We start from the raw sequence: 19,795 nt of genomic DNA, 5'->3' as shown, positions 1-19,795 counted from the left end.
CGAGCATGTTTGGTGGGACGGGGATTCGAACCCGCGACCCTAAGATTGCGAGTCGAGCGCACTAACCACCTGGCTATGCCGGGCCAGATAGAATAAATATATTTTTTTTTCACCAAACATTGTGCTTTGGTTATTATTATTATATTTTTTTAAATGAAATAAGCGACTGTATATGCGCCACCTGTAGCAGTTATGTCGTTCGCTTTTTCAGTGAATAAAATTTCCCCAAAAAGATACGTTTTTTACTTTTAGCATTTTTCGTATTGTCTTTTATTCTAAAATTTGTTTCTGCTTTCCGAAAGAAATAACTGATCATTTTCGAAAAAAGGCACTAAGAGAAAAAAGCAAAAATCGAAATGGCCATCTCGTAAAAACGAGGAAAACCACAAAAGAGCAGAGAGCTTTTTTTTTCTTTTTCTTTTTGCGGCAATGACACGCAAAACATGAGCCGCCGTATCCACAGTTCTACTCGTTAACCACTGCGCCACTCCAGGTCCTTATGTCGATCAGAAATTAAAGCAGTAGTGGGGCGAATTGGAAAGGTAAAAGTGACAAAATACTCTCCTTTAGAGCTGAAATGTTCATGTTGATCAGAGGTCGCGGAGATGGATTTTTTTGCCACGGACAAACAAACAGATTTACACAAGTTGCTCTATAGTATAAATTAACATGTGCCACTTTTTAAGAATTCATCCAGAAGCATAGGCACGATATTCCCTCTTCATTCGACTTACTGGAATGTTGACTTCAAGTCTATTTTCTAAGCTTCTTTTCTTGGTTCTTGCTTTTGGTGAAGGATCGAGCCTGGTCCAATGGTTATAGAGTACCAGACTGTGTATCTGAGGTTCACGTTCCGTTACCGCAAGACAATAAAAAAAAATGCACTCAGCACTTTGAGGCCATGGGTACGTTATAAGATTGACGGTTCAATCTCACTATTTGTTTTGAGAGGAGTAATCCAAGAGTTCACTGTGGAGTGGATTGACTAGCTGTTTTCTCTCTAGTCTCTTACTTATGGACGGTTAGCGCAGGTGGTTCTGGAGTATCTTTTCACGAAATTCAACAAACAAATAAGCCACTCTTTCGAAAAAAGAATCTCAAACTAAGATATGGAAAAGGTAAAGAATCCGAGTATTAATTTTTAAAAGAAAATGAATAAAAAATGTGTCTAAGTACTATTATTATTGTTCATTTTGTATCAAACCGATTGCTTAATTAAGCACAAAGCTACACAATGGGCTATCTGTGCTCTGCCCATCACGGGTATCGAAATCCGGTTTCTAGTGTTGTAAGTCCGAAGACATACCGCTATGTCACTAGGGGGCATACTGAGGTGAGAATTGTATTTCAGTTTTTTTCATGGCATATTATAATTTAAAAATGATCTGATCAGTTGGTAAGAACGTAGTGTCCTGATTTTACTGCTCCTCAGTTTTCCTCTTCTTAGCGACTTTGATTACTGTATTTGATATTTGCTCTCTAAAAGAAATTACATTTCAGCCTAACTACCTTCATTCAGTTTGCTCTATGAATATATTTCTTCGAAATGACGAGTGAACTGAGAACTGTGATACAATTTTAAATAAACTTGGTTACAATTATTATGTATGTGAATTATCCAAATATTAATTATTGTTTGGACTAAATCATGTACTTAAAATGATTGTTTTTTTTGTCATGAGAATTAATGTTGACTATGAAACTTCTAAAATTTTATCATATTTTGCAGTTAAAGGGAAAAATCATTATTAATTTAAAAAACTCTTAATTGTGGCAGGTAGCAGCAAACTCCGTTATTGAAGGACCGGTTTTCCAACAGGAAACAACTTTCCAATGTCGCGTTTTAGAACTGGGAGGTCATAACGGACATCACTATCGGGGGACTATCGATGATCTCAGGGTTTGGAATGTCGCAAAGTCTCAGCCAGAGATTACTTCAAAAATGTACCAACGTGATTACCACCAGGGAATTGAAGCTGGAACTCCTGGCCTGACCTTTTCCGAAAACTTTCAGGATTTGGACATGTGGCAATGGAAAGAGGACGAATCCCAGAAACTTACTCCTACGCCTGCTTTGGTAATGTCAGATGCTCCAAGTCGACCTTTTCATTTAGGTTTACGTCCCCCACCCTGTGGTGTAACAATATGTGACGTTCCTGATGTCATTCGCAGCTACAGCTCTCACTGGGAGTTACGTCGACAGAAAATAGTTCGGTACGTCCTAATTATTAATTAATGGATAGTGTGGTCTTAAAATAAGAAGAATACGGTAAAGATAATAACAAAGAACAAACGGATTAAAAAGCCGATAATCAAAGTTAGGCTGCTATAATATATTGAAACGAGAATAAAAAATACAGTTTTTCTTCATTAAGTCAGGCAACATTGTATATAAATACATAGGGTCGAGTACGTTATATTAAAACAATTTTGAATAGACAGATCAGTAACTTATGTTACAAACACAGCCAATATAAAGTCGTGGGGGAACGGTATGTAAAAAAACTTGACGTTAGCGTTATGAAAATCGTTTGATGCTGGAAATTGATCGATTTTGGGAAGGGTATGTAGCAACCCTTTCCGACGCAAAATATTCTTACACTGAGATGATAAAATGTGTTCAGATCAGGAATTTGTAGCTTTCAAGACGAGGATATATTCTGCATTTAATTACATTAAAAAATAAAATATGGATCAACTTGGGGTATCAGGACTATTCAGAAAGAGACCTTGAAACAAGCTGTACTCTAAACGTGGTAATAAAAGATCAGCGTCTCGTAACAGGCGAGAATCCATGAACAACAGTACACAACACAATAAAGAAGGATCTCTGTATGGAAAAGTGACACAAGTCTCCTGGATACAAGCTGCTTCCAAAACATATAGTTTAACGGTTGCATACGTCAAGTATCTGTAGAATGGAATGAGTATTTATGCTATTCCTTATGAAGACATACTGTCCAAGTCAGCAGATCTCTGTGCAATCAGACTTTTGAAATTAGTGCTGGAAAATCATTGTCCTTGTACACTAGATGAAATATGTGATGCATACAGGGATAAGTGATGGGGTTTGACTGTAACAGCCTTATGACGGAGTCTTTTGAAGTAAAACTACACTGCAGGTAATTTTCAAGATGCACAGAGTATGACTGGATGTGGCAAAATGGACTGTAACGACGTAATGAGGCTCCAAAATCGTTTTAATATAGCGTATTCAGACTCTGTAACATTCTCATGTTCTGCAACATTCTAAGAAAATTACCAGTTTTCGAAATGTACCACTATAACATTCTTCCAGAGATACGCCTGGCAAATTCTAAGTCACTTTGAATGTTATGTTGTTTTTTTTTTTCAGCAATAATGTTCGGGAATTATAAATTTGTTGAGAGAACAATTTTCAAAGTTACAAACAGTGTTTAATAAGAAAGGTGCCATTCATGAATAATGATAATGCTCAAGCTCAAGTACACTACTAAGATTACACACAGGTATAACTTTTCAATATTTTTGGATTATTCAGCAGATAGTCTAATGTGACTTTGCTCTAAATCGAATAAACAAATCTTTGTGCCATTTTTTTTATCTTATCATGGATTTCTTGAACAATATTGACATTTTTTTCATATTAGGTTTTCACACATTTTACACACTAAATGTGAAATTCTCTTACATTTGATTAAAGCAAATAAATATCTTCATTACCACTATTTAGCTTACAGGATGCTTATTATGACATATTAATGCCATATTTCGATTGCGTTTAACTTGACTGCGTAATACTACTTTATTTCCATTAATACTAAATAAATTTCAAACACAATCGCAGCTGTAACGAGTAATGGGGGTTTACTTGGCTTTTAACCTAAAAACTAATCGCATAAGCCTCTTAAAGTACGAGAGCCCGTATCGTGAAGAGTGTAGAGCTATATTAGGACTTACTTATGATCCAGGCAAGGTCAAGGTTATGGAAATTCATCACATGATCAATGATTACAATATACTGTTAATGATATTAGATAACAAAGTATCAAACTTTATACCTTTATACTTTGACCAATAGCGGATGCTTAAGTATTTTATTAAATAAAATGTAAAACATGTCCTTCTATAAATGCAGTCTCTATCTTTATTTTCCAGTTATCGTGTCATCAACGTGAAAAATTTTGATGGTTCAAACCCTACTGTGTCAGATGAGCAAATTAGAAAGCAACACCGAGCATTAGTGAATGCTTTTTTTTCGTACAATATTAGCTGGGTGTTGCAACATACTCCTGTCCGCAACACGTCGTTACGTCGACGTACAATCTTGCTGGATTGCCGGCCACAGTCCGTTGGCAATGGAATATGTGATCCCGAATGTCAACTGTCACTAACAGGAAATGACGGAGGGGATTGCGATGTTGAGCATTCGCTGTGCCCGGAAGTGAAGAAAGGTGATGGTCATTGTGACCATGAGTGTAATAAGGCCTACAACGAATGGGACGGCGGAGACTGTTGTACTGGAAAGGCTAAGAAATTCCTCTCTTCGTGTTTGGACCCATCGTCTCCTAACAGGTAGTAGTAACTCTGAACCAGTTAACGAGATATTTGTCTAGTTTTTATTTTTATTTTTAGAGAAAGATCATTCAGCAGCCATAACTTATAATGGAAAAAAAATATATGATGTTTTTCAAAACACAAAATAAAAAGCACAAAAAAGAATATTTAAATACAAATCATATTTTATGTTTATCAAAACAATGCTGCTGAGACAATATTTTAATATGATTAATTGAGTCACAATACATTTGATTGCGTCCTGTTTTCTTAAAGCCAAATGGAAAAAAAAGGAAGTGAATAGGATGTAGGGAAATGAAGAAAGTGTTGTAAAAAAGAGAAAAAGGCTAACTGTATCTGTGTTCTGAGAAAGGTAGATCGAAGTCATGAGGAGGAAAATGAAAAACTAACATGAATAAATTATTACCATAAAACAGTAAAAAGAACCGTCAAACAACGTTTAACTACAATTCACCAATTAGAATGCGTTTAAACACTACTATGCGTTTAAACACTACATTAATTTCTTATTGGCTTGAGTAGCAAGAATTAAATCAAAAGAACTTGAGAAGAAAAGGCTGAAGGATGAATATAGCTGTGAACAAAGAATTGTTTTACGCTTTATTTTTATGTATTACTCTATAAATTGATGTATTCACCCCACTGTCTTTGTGTGAAAAGATTGGCAAACAAAGCATTTTATTATTGTGTTAAATTATGTACATAGGGTTGAGTACATTATATTAAAATGATTTTGAACATGCAAATCGGCAAGTCACTTGGTAACTATAGCGGTTAGTAGACGGTGTAATATCATTTAAAAATTGATCGCTTTTGGGAAGGACATGCAACAGCCCTTTCCGACGTAAAATATTCATAAACGTAGATCATAATGATGTACTAAGATAGAATTTTTAGAAATTGCAAGACGAGGGTATCCTTTGTACTTAATTGCATTAGAAAACAATGAAATATAAATCAACTTGGGGTACTAGGATTATCCAGAAAGGGACCTACAACAAGTCATGTTAAGAAAAGTGCGACGTTTTGTAGTAGTTGAGAATCTACGAATACAAAACTAAGAGGCAAAAACCGTTCATGTACCCAGGCGATTGTATTACAAGTCACATATACACAAGTTGCTACACAACATATCTATTCAACCCTCTCAAGCACCTGGAGAACGAAACAGGTGTTCCTTTACAGTATGAACTACATATACAAACATATATATATTTACAGTATGAACTACATATACAAACATATATATATATAATATGAGCTACATCTACAAACATATATATATATTTACAATATGAACTACATACATATATATATATATATATATTTACAATATGATATGAACAATGACTTTCTACAATTATTATATTGATACTAAAATGTCTGTTTTTTATAATAGTATAATAACTCGTATCAAATTATATATTAAAGAAATACAGTAGTCTAATTTATAAGTTGGAAAAATAAAATCAATTTCAAACAATAAATATTTCGGTTAGTACAATTCTTTTCTCAAACGTCTTTTAGTTTTATCTCTTCAGTGTATTCGAGCTTAGATTTTATCAGGAACAGGTTTATGAAATGGTTAGTGTGAACCAAAATGTACCTGGTACTTTATATAAGAAAACTGTATACTACAAAAGCTCATGTTTAGTAGTATGTTCTCTTGTTTTGTTACTTATTAAGAATCTTTACACCTTCTTACCAAGATAAGATAGTACCTCCTTTTCCCAGGGGAAAGCAGCTATACCGATTATGTCTTTATTGGTCCAGCGTGCAAATAGTACATTCAGTTGTTCCACGTTGCTTGAGTTCAGAACTGACTTGTATTCGTCTAGGCTGATGTACATTCTAAAATTTAAATTTAAAGTGAAGTTAAGGGAAAACAAACAACAGCATTGTACAGAGGTTGAGTGCATTATAATAAAATGACTTTGGAACCTCATTATTATTAAAGTCTAAGTGACCACGTTCAACCATATTCTACCTGACAATCGTGCAATTGACAGAAGCTCTGCCGCATAGATTACGTTGTAAAAGCTCCGTCATAAGGCTTTCATATCCAAAGCACACTTCTTCTCCCATATCACACTTCTTCTCCCTGCCATATTCTACCTGACAATCGTGCAATTGACAGAAGCTCTGCCGCATAGATTACGTTGTAAAAAGCTCCGTCATAAGGCTTTCATATCCAAAGCACACTTCTTCTCCCTGATGCCTTCATTAATCCATCTAATGTTCGGATGACAGTTTCTCGGCACCTACTTCAGCAGTCTGATCGTATAGAAACCCATAGACGCTGCGTCCGGTGACTTGACAGGTGTATTTTTTTATGGAATAGCACTAGGCATTATTGAATAGCATCGTCTTGCTTAATTTGAGAAATGCATAATATACACGTTTCGAATTACAATAAATATACTTCCTTACCGCATGTAATATTAAATGTACAATAATAAAATGTTTCTTTTTGTAATTACAATCTGTTTGAGTGCCTAGAACAGAATTTTTAAATCATGGTACTGTTTTTGTATCATTAAGACTCAAACTTCATGAGTCACTCCTTTTCCTCTTGATTTGGTGTGTTCAGACTTGATTCGGGCAACCAACTGACCTGTAGCCTGGTGTGGCTTCCATGAATCTCCATAAGTAGTGGAGGTACTGGTAGCCTCGGCTTTACTGGCGTACTGGAACAATGATCTGTCACTGGAACACAAGGAGCAAATACTGTCGTCATGAAATCCTTCCCGATCTAAAGGTGGAACCCAAGATATTGTTACAGAATCTTCTGTAGCCTGGACTACTACCGGAGGTATTGGAGGTGGTGGAGGAGAACGAAGACTTTCATCTTGCCATTTGTGATATTTCAGATCAAGGTAACAGTGCATTCGCGCAGCCTGGTGGTTTGTAAACGTGGTTGTACACGGATCATCTGCGAACACAGTAATTGATAATGCATATTAAGAAAGCAAGCAAAAATTATTTATTTATATAATTCATAAAATGTCTATACAATAATTGAAACATAAGTTTGATCAGACTAGAAAAAAGTCAAACCTGCATAGCTCATGTAGTTACTATAAGGGGTATTCTTGAAGTTCGTAAGTCCACATTTCCCTTTTTCGGAAGGAGGATCCCTACATTCGTCATTCTGGGGGGTAGGGTTAGTATCTGCGCATAAATCCCCAAGTGTCAAGGAAGCTTCTGTTTCAAGACAGGTGTCGTGGCATCCCATTTCTGACACACCTCGGTGAACATGCCACAGACCTAAGGCATGACCGAACTCGTGTACCAAAGTGTTCATGTGGCCATCAACTCCAAACTCGTTCAATTTCACTACAACTCCCCCTGCGATAAACAAACAGATAGAAAACGTAGAAGTTGAAAAAAAAAGTAAGAACTGAAGGGCATTGAAACCTAGGAAACCGGTCATTTAAAGAGCGTGTAGTTTTAACTAATTATATAACTTAAAAGGAAGAATAAAACAAATTATTGCATGGACAAATAACGAAGTTACTTTATGAACTACGTATACAAACATATATGTATTCAATATGAACTACATATACAAACATATATATATATATATATTTACAGTATGAACTACATACACAAACATATATACATATTTACCATATGAACTACATATACAAACATATATATATATATATTTACAATATGAACTACATACACAAACATATATACATATTTACCATATGAACTACATATACAAACATATATATATATACAATATGAACTACATATACAAACATATATATATTTACAATATGAACTACATATACAAACATATATATATTTACAATATGAACTACATATACAAACATATATATATATTTACAATATGAACTACATATACAAACATATATATATATATAAATCAATAGCAGGATTACGGGGCGTTGATTTGCGCCGAATGACACCATATTTCTTCATGTTTATATGCCCGTTGAAATAACTTACATAAATTTTTTAATGGGTAACTTCATTGCAATTATTCATGGATTAGTTTAAAAACTACTATGTTAAAGTATCGCTAAGCCTAATGACAAGATCTCGCTACGTCAAACTTTTTTAAATGTGGAGAATATCTTTATCAGTTATTTTTTTTAATATTTATTTACCCACGCTATAAACTTTAAAAATCTTAAAATTACGAAAAAACTTGACAGTCCGAAACAAACATTATGAAAAGTATTATATTATATTAACATACAGACTAATGACTTGCCTTTTCTAATGTCTTGTCTGTTGACAGTGACAAAGTTAACGGCATATCACAATAGGCTTTCATATTTCTAATGACTTCGACAGTGCCATCTGTGAACGGAAATACAACCTCTGATAATCCTTCTTTGGCATTATAAGAAACCCATATTGATAGTATGGCTGGGATCACTGGAAAGTCAAATATCAAAGTGATCGTGCATCCATTTCCATTGCAATGATGGAAATCTGGCATCCAAGCTTTTTCACTGGGTGTACAGGAGATGGCATCGGGAGGCCCTAAACAATGGATACTTTACTATTAACGAGGTTAGTAAGTAACATGATGGCCTAATCCAACTACTTTATCATTAGAAAAGAAAGACAAGTTTATGATCTGTGGAAATTAATAATAGGATGACGGGGCGTTGATTTATATAAATCAATAGCAGGATTACGGGGCGTTGATTTGCGGTTTGAGGTTTTCAACGTTTTTGATTTGATCTATTCTACAGGCACTGATGACATGCCCAGGTGGTTACGGTGCTCGACTTGCAATCTGAGGGTCGGAGGTTCGAATTCCCGTCCCACCAAACATGCTCGCCCTTTCAGCCGTGGGGGCGTTGTAAAGTGATGGTAACTCCCACTATTCGTTAGTTAAAGAGTAGCCCAAGAGTTGGCGGTGGGTGGTGATGACTAGCTGCCTTCCCTCTAGTCATTCACTGCTAAATTAGGGACGGCTAGCGAAGACAGCCCTCGTATAGCTTTACGCGAAATTCAAATCAAACAAACCAAACCTACTTCAAGAACAATTGTAGGAGTACTCTACAAGAAACTCCAAATTAACGACTCTCTTTCAAATGGTTCTGACCTTTATCTTGAGTCGATTTAATTTTAAAAAGGGCTGCAAAATCCTTCTGAATTTTATAAAACATTTATATATTTGAAGCAAATAATAACAACTGCACGGTAATCAAACTTATCATGTATTAAGTTTGTTTGTTTTTGTAACTAAGCACAAAGCTACACAATGGGCTATCTGTGCTCTGCCCACCACGGGTATCAAAACCCGGATTCTAGCATTGTAAGTCTGCAGACATGCCACTATGCAACTGGGGGGAGGGGGGCATGTATTAAGATAATAAATGTTAGATTATCTCAAAATAAAAAATATATATATCAAACTGGACCATAAGTGAAGTGCGCTGTACACTGCCTTCGAGATCCAGTTGATATTATTGCAAGTTTCTGTAAGTAAGAAATACCTTGGTAAACTTAAGCCGGTATTCAGTTAAACACAGTTACGGATAAGTAAAAACATGATAATAACCTATCTGTAAACTCAGTATCGTCAACAACTTTGCTATCCCCAGAAGAAAACGGCGGAGTTCGGAATATTCGATATCTGACTGGCTTGCAGGGATCACACTTTGGGTGGTTTGGCACAGAAGCGAGCTGGACAGCGTCCACCGTCACTGATGGGGCTCGGGTTTTCAGAAGAATCTGTAGAGATGGGCCATACATCAACTCTTAATTTCGAAATGTTACTTAAAATGTTTTTAAAAGCAATCTTTCAAAAAGTTCCATTTGGTGTTTTTTGTTTTTTTGTTTTCTTTATAATAGAAAAATACTCTAAGGTTAGCGGTTTTTTTTTCACTTTTACTAAAGGTTTAGAATACACAGAATAACACTCGTTAGTTCCTCAGTATTTCAGTGTGCTGGTACGTTTTTGTAGGTTTTATAGCAAGAAGTGAAGAAAAGACATTAAATTAATGCCGGGCCTCTTGAAGTGGGAGACAGTTGGGACCCCACATCTTCACGTTGTCTCACTATGGACAGAAAACTTGTTAGAATTGTCATTCATCTTAAGAACTAAACCATGTAAATATACTTAACAAGGCAATGTGTTTTTAAGTGTAACATATTCTCTCGTTACAACCTGAACTTTTTTTTTCATTATTCATGAACAATATTGATAATGATTGTAGGAGGTTTTTAGGAATTTGTCGATGTTTAGCTTTCTTTTTGACAAACAGATCTATTAAGAAATAGAATGGAATCAATGCTGTATTAATCGCCAGAATGGTTGTGCTCACGACACTCTCGACTAACGTTATCATCAATAGTTATCACAAGACATTTGCATTTTTTTTTCAAATTGTTCACATTTCCAATAAACGTTTTCCTTCAGTTGTTTGTCTTTAACAAATAAATATCCGTTCAACTCTAACTTAGGTCTGCCTTTCTCACTCTCAACAAAATTTAACATTTTGGGGGAAGCAGTTTGCAATAAAATTATAATACCTTTCTCGATATAGTTTACACAGTAGCACAGCAGTATGTCTGCGGACTTACAACGCTAGAAACCGGATTTCAATACCCGTTATGGGTAGAATACAGATAGCCCATTGTACAGCTTTGTCCTTAACTTCAAACAAACAAACACAATGCACTGTGTACAATCACTTCACGGGGCTGTTTGTATATAGTGACTAACGGTCAGTCGATGGTACTTTCAAACACACTTCTATGGACGTTTCAGGTTATCCAACACTCTTGATGACAGAGACTAGCACATCAAAACAATTTTCATTTCTATTTCTAGTGAAACTGCGTCTTGGCCAGAGATTATTTTTAGCATTTGAGTGGTGCATTAAATAACAATAGATCACTTTATTACTTGCTCAGCTGTCATTGACATTACGGGGTGTTATCGCTTGACCTGCATTGTTACCTCAGTTCCATGTTTTTGCTCTTACGAGAATTAAAATGAAACGAACAGTGTGGTATGTGAAAATTTGGAGTAAACACGTAATGTTTGTAAATATATGTTTCGAAGAACTGTTTTCGTATAATTTACCGCATACAGTTTCGAAGAACTGTTTTCGTATAATTTACCGCATACAGTTTCGAAGAACTGTTTTCGTATAATTTACCGCATAGAGTTTCGAAGAATTTACCGTTTACGATGGTTTAGATTTCTATAAGGTAACAATTTATTAAATAAACAGTATTTTGGGGGGTAAACTTTCCTAAAGCACTAACATTCATTCAAAGTACTTTAACATTTAGCAGCAGCTCCGAAATAAGCACTAACCTTCGTTCTGAATAGCCAGAAACATGATAGCCCAGCTTGCATCGATACCAGCATCGCTGCCCGTACTGGAAACTGTCAGTTATTTTACACTGCTGACTAATTAGGACGGCATGTGTTGGAGGTGAGGGCGCCACACAAGTCACTTGGCACTCACTAGTCGGTGAAGACCACTGACCTGTTTTCAAACAGCTAACAGCTGACAGGGCGTCGTCACCTGCTTATAATCAAATATAGATTATCAGTGTGGAAGTTTAAGCATCCAATAATGTGAAACTGTAATATGTTTTTCTTGATATTAGCTAACAATGTAACTGTACAGATTAAAACTAAAACGTGAAGTATGAAAAAACGAAACCAATTCTGTATATCGCAGACTGGCTAGAAGTGGCATAAATCAATATACATAAAGGTTTAACCTATTTTGATTAGAATGCATTGAATTACCTGTTGGAGTTAACGATATTTTCGGTCGTAATCCCAATAATATCTCGCAATATTTGGTCAACTTAGGATATAGTCCTAAATCCATTTACTAAGCAAATAATACAAAACAGTATTTACAAGTTTTCAACTTTAATTAACCTAACTAATTAAAAAGTAAAATGAAGTGGGTGATTACTTAACAAAATGCAAAAACAAAAACACCAGTATTAACTTCTAAAATCCACAGATTTACTAATACACGGAACTTGAATACATTTATAAGTTTAAAACCTCGAGGGGAATATTTGCAACTAAACATTAAATTTAAACCTCTGAAAAGGAATTTTGACCAGAACGGCACATTTTGCGCACGTGGGTTAAACTACCAGATCAGAGACCCCAGGGTACAATTAAAGCTGTCCCTAATTTGGAAATACTGAACAGCTTGTCAGCTTTACCTGCTGCCACAAAAACTTTGTCTAGCGCTTTGAACCGAATAACGGGAGTATCTGTCATGGCAATTTTATTACGTTCCCTTAACGGTTAACCCCTAGTCATTCCAATCTACAGCCTGATACACTAACCATAAGGCCACGCTAGCTCCATGTCTGAAACGACTGATATAATTCAAGGGGCCTGAGTCGCCCCTTTTCCGATTCAAAAAAACAACCATCAGTGGATTTTTTTAAAATTAAGTAAAATATAGACAAAAAAAGAGATACAAGAAAAAATATATAAAGAAGAACCTAAAATGCAAAGAACATCAGCCTCTCTATCAAGAAGACTCATGTTCGAATTCCAGCCACTAATACTACAGGAAATAGTCTTTCTGACGATTTCCATGAAGACAGCAACAGATTAGTAGCCGAAACGTTAAATAAAGGCTAGTTAGTAATAAGTATCTTGTAATCTAAGGTTAATAAATAAACCATTGAACAATGCCACTCTTTACTAAATGTTACTTTCACAAACTAACTACCTTTTAATCTAGCTGGTGGTCGACATTTGAAATTACACTGTTTCCCAAACGTCGTTCCTTCAGGACACCCTGCATCAGCGTGAGGTATTCTGGGAAATCCACAGTCTAGTGGTTTACAAAGAATGGGCTCGCCTGTCCATTCTCCATCATTGCAAGTGATTGATTTGTCTGTAGAAAAAGCAACGTAGCCATCCTCACAATACCATCTACATACATCTCCGTCCTCGTAGCCCGTACAGTTTAAAAAAGCGTTCTTTACCAAAGGTTGTTGACATCGTGGTTTCTGACACAGGTAATCTACACATCTACGTAGCGTAGGACTATAAAGTTGCCTTGGCAAACACTGGGAGAGAGCGATGGGATCCAGGAATCTAGATGAACGCAAGAGGATTCCACTAACTGCTATTCTGGAATTCACGAAGCTAATTTTCACGGCTTTTGTATGGAAGAAAGGCTGGCTCAGGTCCTGAAACCAGGGCACTTCTAAAGGATTCCTGTCACAAGACAAAAAGAATTTACCCATCAAGTGACTGGATCCTTCGGTGTCCAAAAGTTCTATTGTTAATTCAGAAGAATCGTGACTAATGGCAGAAATTCCGTCAGAAGAAAAATAAATGGACACTGATGTTGCAACCACTGTGTCTGAAAATAACGCTTGTAGCCAGAAATCATTGTTATTAACTCCATCACAAGGATACCACGAGTGGGAGGTGTTTGGAGAAGCTTCACATATCTGAAAAATAAAATAAAATTATAAAAGGTCCACTACTGCCAAAATTCCAAGATTTTCAAATAATTAGCGTTATTTAAATCTTAGAATGTGCGAATTCCAGTTTCCATGTGAATTTTATTATAAAAAAGAAAAATAAATATGAAGCTCAGGTTATTCTTGTATTTGCTATACGTCACCGAATTAAACCAGTTCCACCTCTGGACTTTAACCCTGGACAGAGAAATATTTAGTCTTCCTGTACCGTCTGTTTGATTATTACTTTGGAAACACGAGTAATCAGAGAGATTGCATACCCTCGCCCCACCACTTCTTTTCGAGATTGCATGCGATTATATTGGATAAAATCAAATTTCACCTTCGAAAACTTGGAAAATCTTTCTCAGATCCAGAATGATCAACGATCCGGATCATTTTTATTTTTAGTGTGATGAGGAGTCTCGATCTTAATGTACACATGAAATTTGGTACAAATCCGATCACACTTTAAAGAGTTATTAGCCCAAAACTGCGAAAATGCCCTCATTATAAAAAAATACTTCAAAGTGATCCAAAAACCGAATTCGGACCAAAATTTGAAGGGCCTGTCCCAAACTTACTTCCCATCTTGTGTAAAATGTTCGTGTATATCGGTGTATTAGTTTTCGAGATAAGCTCGCGGAAAGACAGACACACACACGGACAGCAACGAGGGGGCGAGGGTAATAATAATAACATATTTAGTCATGAAATAACTCCAATCAACGTATCATATTTATCTATAAAGATTCGTTGATTTATCGAACTCATTCGCAAAGTTACCTTTTCACACTTCGTAGTCATTTCTAAACACAAAAACTGAATCGCTCAAATAGTCAGAATCCTCACTGGTTTCTAACACATTATTTAGTTCATCTGTAACAGCGATTCCCAAAATGTAAGTTGCAAAGTATATCGGGGTGGGTCACAAAATATGATACAAAAAACATAAATTTTACAATTATTTATAAAAGCACTACTAATTACTAGCCGTTACTGAAAAATATTATAACACTAATCCTTTCACTCAGTTGAGCATATTTCTGGTTACTCAGGTGGGCCGTGAGTTAAATAATTCTAGATAACTTGCTTAATTATGCCTTTAATGTTTAGTACCTTTGCTCTCAGTTGTACACGACATATAAAATACTTGTATGCTGTTTTAATATTATATATTATGATGTAACCTAAAGGGCCTTTATGTCTGGACATTTTACTTACCCCTGGTTTCGCCGGAGGACCTATAATTACTTGAGGAGAGCATTGAAGGGTATGCGGCTCATTTGTTTTCACTTCTGAAGCCCATTGGTCTCTGAAACCCAAAGGAGTGTGAAATCCGCAGTCACGAGGATTAGAAAATTGTTCAAAATGTTCACACACTCCATCTCCTTTATACCAGTAACAGGAACTTGGAATACCTGAACACAAAGCTTTCTTTTGTTATTAAAGCCAAGTGGATTTCAAAGCAACATAAGTATATAAGCGTTTTACTGTAACTTACAGAAATATAAATGTTTCTATGTTTCTTTGTTACGGATTTCGCGCAAAGCTACACGAGGGCTATCTGCGCTAGCCGTCCCTAATTTAACAGTATAACACAAGAGCGAAGGCAGCTAGTCATCCCCACCCACCGCCAACTCTTAGGCTACTATTTTACCAACGAACAGTTGGATTGACTGTCACATTATAACGCCTCCACTGCTGAAAGGGCGAGCAAGTTTGGTGGGTCGGGGATTCGAACCCGCGACCCCCAGATTGTGAGTCGAGCGCCCTAACAGAAAGGAACAATGTGCAACCTCCTCTCTCTTCCATAAAAAGTGTAGTCGCCCTATCAACCAAGTTTTTATTACTCTAGCTTTAGAGCGTAAGTTACTATTATCTATATATAGAATATAAGATATTTCTAAAGGACTTCGTCTCAAAGCAGAGAATAATTTACTCAGATTTTAATCAGCAGTCCATGGGTGTATAATCCTGTAAGTTTATGAATCCTAAATAACAGGGATTTTAACCAACATATATATTTTTACCTGCGCATTTGTACATTTTGCATATTGTTCTTTCTGGTAAACCACTGGAAAAAAATAAAATGAAGTTTTTTCCAAACCTACCTTTTAAAAATATTCAGTTTGGTTTCATTTAGTATAAAAACAGACACATTTTATTTATTCTGTTATCCATATTGTTCTAGGCATTGATGTTTCATGTAATATCGAACTTCTTCACATATGCTGCCCATGAGAGGGTTGAGGAACTAATCTTTTATCTATATGATCCGCTTTCGTAATTATATATCAAATACAAAGTTAGTAAACGAAGTACTATCGCAAAATATTTACCTCAGTATTATAAAATGCCTTAAAAGTAATATTATGAAATTTTTTCTCACTACTATAAAATGCATTAGAAGTAATATCACGAAATTTTTACCTCAGTACTATAAAATGCATTAAAACTAATATCACGAAATTTTCACCTCAGTACTATAAAATGCCTTAGAAGTAATATCACGAAATTTTTACCCCACTACTATAAAATGCCTTAAAAGTAATATCACGAAATTTTTATCTCAGTACTATAAAATGCCTTAACACTTTCTGAGTAGAATATTCATAAGAATATCGTGTTTAAAGTTTAAATGTGTATTAATTATAGACTTACGAATATATAAACCAATTATTAAAATCAGTGGAAATATTTATCAAAGTTTACTTTATATAATAAAAATACTTTTAAGAGCAAATTGGCGTACCTCGACAGAGAAAGTATTTCTCCACTTTACATTGCTTACTGCAACCATCCCCATCAACCAAGTTTCCATCGTCACATTCTTCTCCGCTCGATCTGTAAAATTATTTACATTAACAAAAAGAAGCTTTAGAATATTATCGATCTTGATATTCAGCCATAACTGGGATCCATTTCGAGCTACTTTCTTCGTTATTAAACAATGAATTATTACTCATATCTTGCCTATAAATCTCATGCTAGCCAAAACTAAAATATTATCCAAAATGATACCAAGGAAATACGGATAATCCAAAAAACACTTTAACAAAAACATTAATTATTCTTTCACAAACGGCACTGCTAACACAATTTTGTGATGTGTTATTTTGATTTTTCTATTAACACCTTGAAATGAAACGATGTGATCTGGTTATATAAAGAAACTTTATGTCAGCGAAGTAACTTTAATCTTATAGTAAGTTTAATCTTGTCAGTTTGATCTGTTACCTTTACTCGACTGTGAAAACTAAATTAGATAAATTTCTGAAATCAGACAGTCATTACTTTATGATTTAAAATTGACACGGTGATACTCCTTGAAAACAAAGATAAAATTTCTAATGTATGTTTTAAATAAAATTAAGATAAACCTAGAAATATTTGGACTGAAGAATCTTTCTCTTTTGTTCAAACAAATAATTAGACGCTGTTATATTTCTCAAGCTAGTAGGTTGGCATATTAATAACCCATCTGTTCTATTTCAATATTTTCTATTAAAGTAAATAATATTTTAAACGCATCTCACCTAGAAATCTTCCCATCTCCACAAGTCTCATTTCCATGCAGATATTTCAAAGATGGGGAAAAGAACGTCTCACGTGATCCTAGCCATGCTTTAACTGCGTAAGTATAGGTTTGTTTCTTGATCACTTCACTGTAAAGAAGTTATATAATTTCTGGTCTTATGTTGAAATCTAAGATAAGCATTTTACAACTTCATAGTTCAGGAAATCTCTGTGGTATTGAATTTATATGTTCTTCTAAGGACCAAACCTAATATCTCATCATGCCAAGCAAGTATTCTACAAGTTCAGGTGGAGCGCTGGGTTCGATTCCAAGTTATGCATATTGTTGTAGTATCATTAAAAAAACTTAAGCCAGATAGTTGCTGTATTCCACGATCCTGAAATTAAGCCGAATTAGGACGAATTTTGTTCTGGGGGGGGAGTGAAATGTGGTAACCAGTTTCCAATGAACGGATGCAATGCTTTTGTCCAATTGGATGAGAAAAGCTAAAAACTGTATTAAATGTTTCTTTTTTCAGGGCAAGGAAGTTGAAATTATTATTTGTAATATTTTTAAGCTTGAGTTAAGTGGCATTATTTCACAAAAGTTTTCCTTTTTTTTTACTTTATATTAACTGCATTATTTGTTTTTGTAATTTCTGCGATGACTGAACCGTAATTTTAAATATACAGATATATCAGTGCTAGTTCCTAGTGACCGTTTTCTCCAGATTGTTTATCAAAGAAAGTTGTAGTTAAAAAGCATAATTTCTTCATTGTAGCTGTTGTCTAAAATAATCGAGGTATAAATTAACATCACCAAGACGCGACATTGCTTCACCAATTACAGAAAGGCCTAATATAAATTAAACCTATTTTGTGAGTGCGCCGCTGGTATCGAGGCTAAGAATGTAATGCACAGCATACGAAATAATTCACAGAATACACGTGATGCACCACATTATATTATTTCGCACGCATCGTTTGGACTCAGCCAAACTACAGCAGCTAAGTTGCCATCTGAAGATAGCATAAAAAGAACTATTCTATATTTATGTGTGAAACAAAATCCACGGTTAGTTAATCCAAATTATCAAAGAGATATTGTTTTTCCAGAAGAATATACTAAAACTGAAAATGGAGAACAGTTTTTAATGTTTGACTCTGGTGCGATAGATGATCGAATATTGATTTTCTGTACAAGAAGGAACCTACAGTTACTGACAAGTTGTGATCACTTGTATGTTGATGGAACATTTAAGATCATTCTGAATATTTTTGAACAATTATATACGATTCACGCGCTACAAGGAAGCATTGCAGTCCCTTTAATTTATACATTGTTGCCGAATAAAAATGAACAAACATATATTTGACTTCTTGGGGAGATAAAGGAGTAAGTACCTGCCTTAAATCCTGTGTCTATTTTGAACTTGTAATGATAAATGCAGTTAATATTGAATTTCCACGTGCAGTTAATCGTGAGTGTTTTTCCATTTTTGTCAGTGTATTTACTGTAAAATCAGTGAAAATTGCCTCAAGCAAAGAAACGACACAGATGCGGACTTCGCTTTAAATATTTACATGCTCTCTGTACCAGTATTTGTTCCTAAAGACCACATTGCAGAGATGTTCAACTTTATTATTGATGAAAACATTTTTCCACCCGAAGCTCAACCTGTGGTTGATGATTTTGAGGGTACTTGGATTGGACGTTCTGATCGAAGACAACCCACCGTGTCTGTTCACTTGTATTTAAGCTTGAGATGTGGAACCACTATGAAGGCGTGCAGCAGGACTTGCCAAAAACTAACAATTTTATAGAAGGATGGCGTCGTGGCTTTTTGTAACAAGTTTCTGCAAATCATCTAAATATATGAAAGTTCATTTCTGTGATAAAGAAGGAACAAAGTCTGAACGAGATACGTATTGAGCAGCTTTTGAGTGGTCAGGAACCTTCTTTTGGTCGAAAGAAATATCGCGACTGTAAAGAGAGATTATTAAAAGACTTGACAATGCGTTTCAACTAACAAATAATATTAATGATTACTTGCGTGGTATTGCACATAACATAAATTATTAATTAATACATGGTTAAAATAAATTAATAATATTAGTGTTTTTTTAATATTTTAATGGTCTCATAAAATGGCCTATTGTAATATCATGATGTAATAATATTCTCCATTCTGATTAAATATATAATTTTTTACATATGTATGTCTTTCTTTGTGTATTAAATAATATTAGC

The 19,795-nt window shown here is 35.0% G+C and overlaps 1 protein-coding gene across 1 annotated transcript in view; it reads right to left on the bottom strand.

Moving 5' to 3' along the window:
- Positions 1–19,795, bottom strand: part of LOC106464531 (pappalysin-1-like) — a 36,105-nt gene that overhangs the window by 8,744 nt on the left and 7,566 nt on the right. Inside the window, exons 2-6 of the mRNA XM_022392262.1 lie at positions 17,565–17,699; positions 16,781–16,872; positions 15,250–15,446; positions 13,281–14,013; positions 11,879–12,092 (exon numbers count right to left, since the gene is read on the bottom strand). Of these exons, the coding sequence (XP_022247970.1) occupies positions 11,879–12,092; positions 13,281–14,013; positions 15,250–15,446; positions 16,781–16,872; positions 17,565–17,699 (1,371 nt within the window). The remainder of the gene's footprint in view (positions 1–11,878; positions 12,093–13,280; positions 14,014–15,249; positions 15,447–16,780; positions 16,873–17,564; positions 17,700–19,795) is intronic.

This window comes from Limulus polyphemus, unplaced genomic scaffold (genome assembly GCF_000517525.1).
Source record: "Limulus polyphemus unplaced genomic scaffold, Limulus_polyphemus-2.1.2 Scaffold1678, whole genome shotgun sequence".
Lineage (NCBI taxonomy): Eukaryota > Metazoa > Arthropoda > Merostomata > Xiphosura > Limulidae > Limulus > Limulus polyphemus.
The sequence above is the reverse complement of the archived record's forward strand: the minus strand, read 5'-3'. Positions and strand labels throughout refer to the sequence as shown.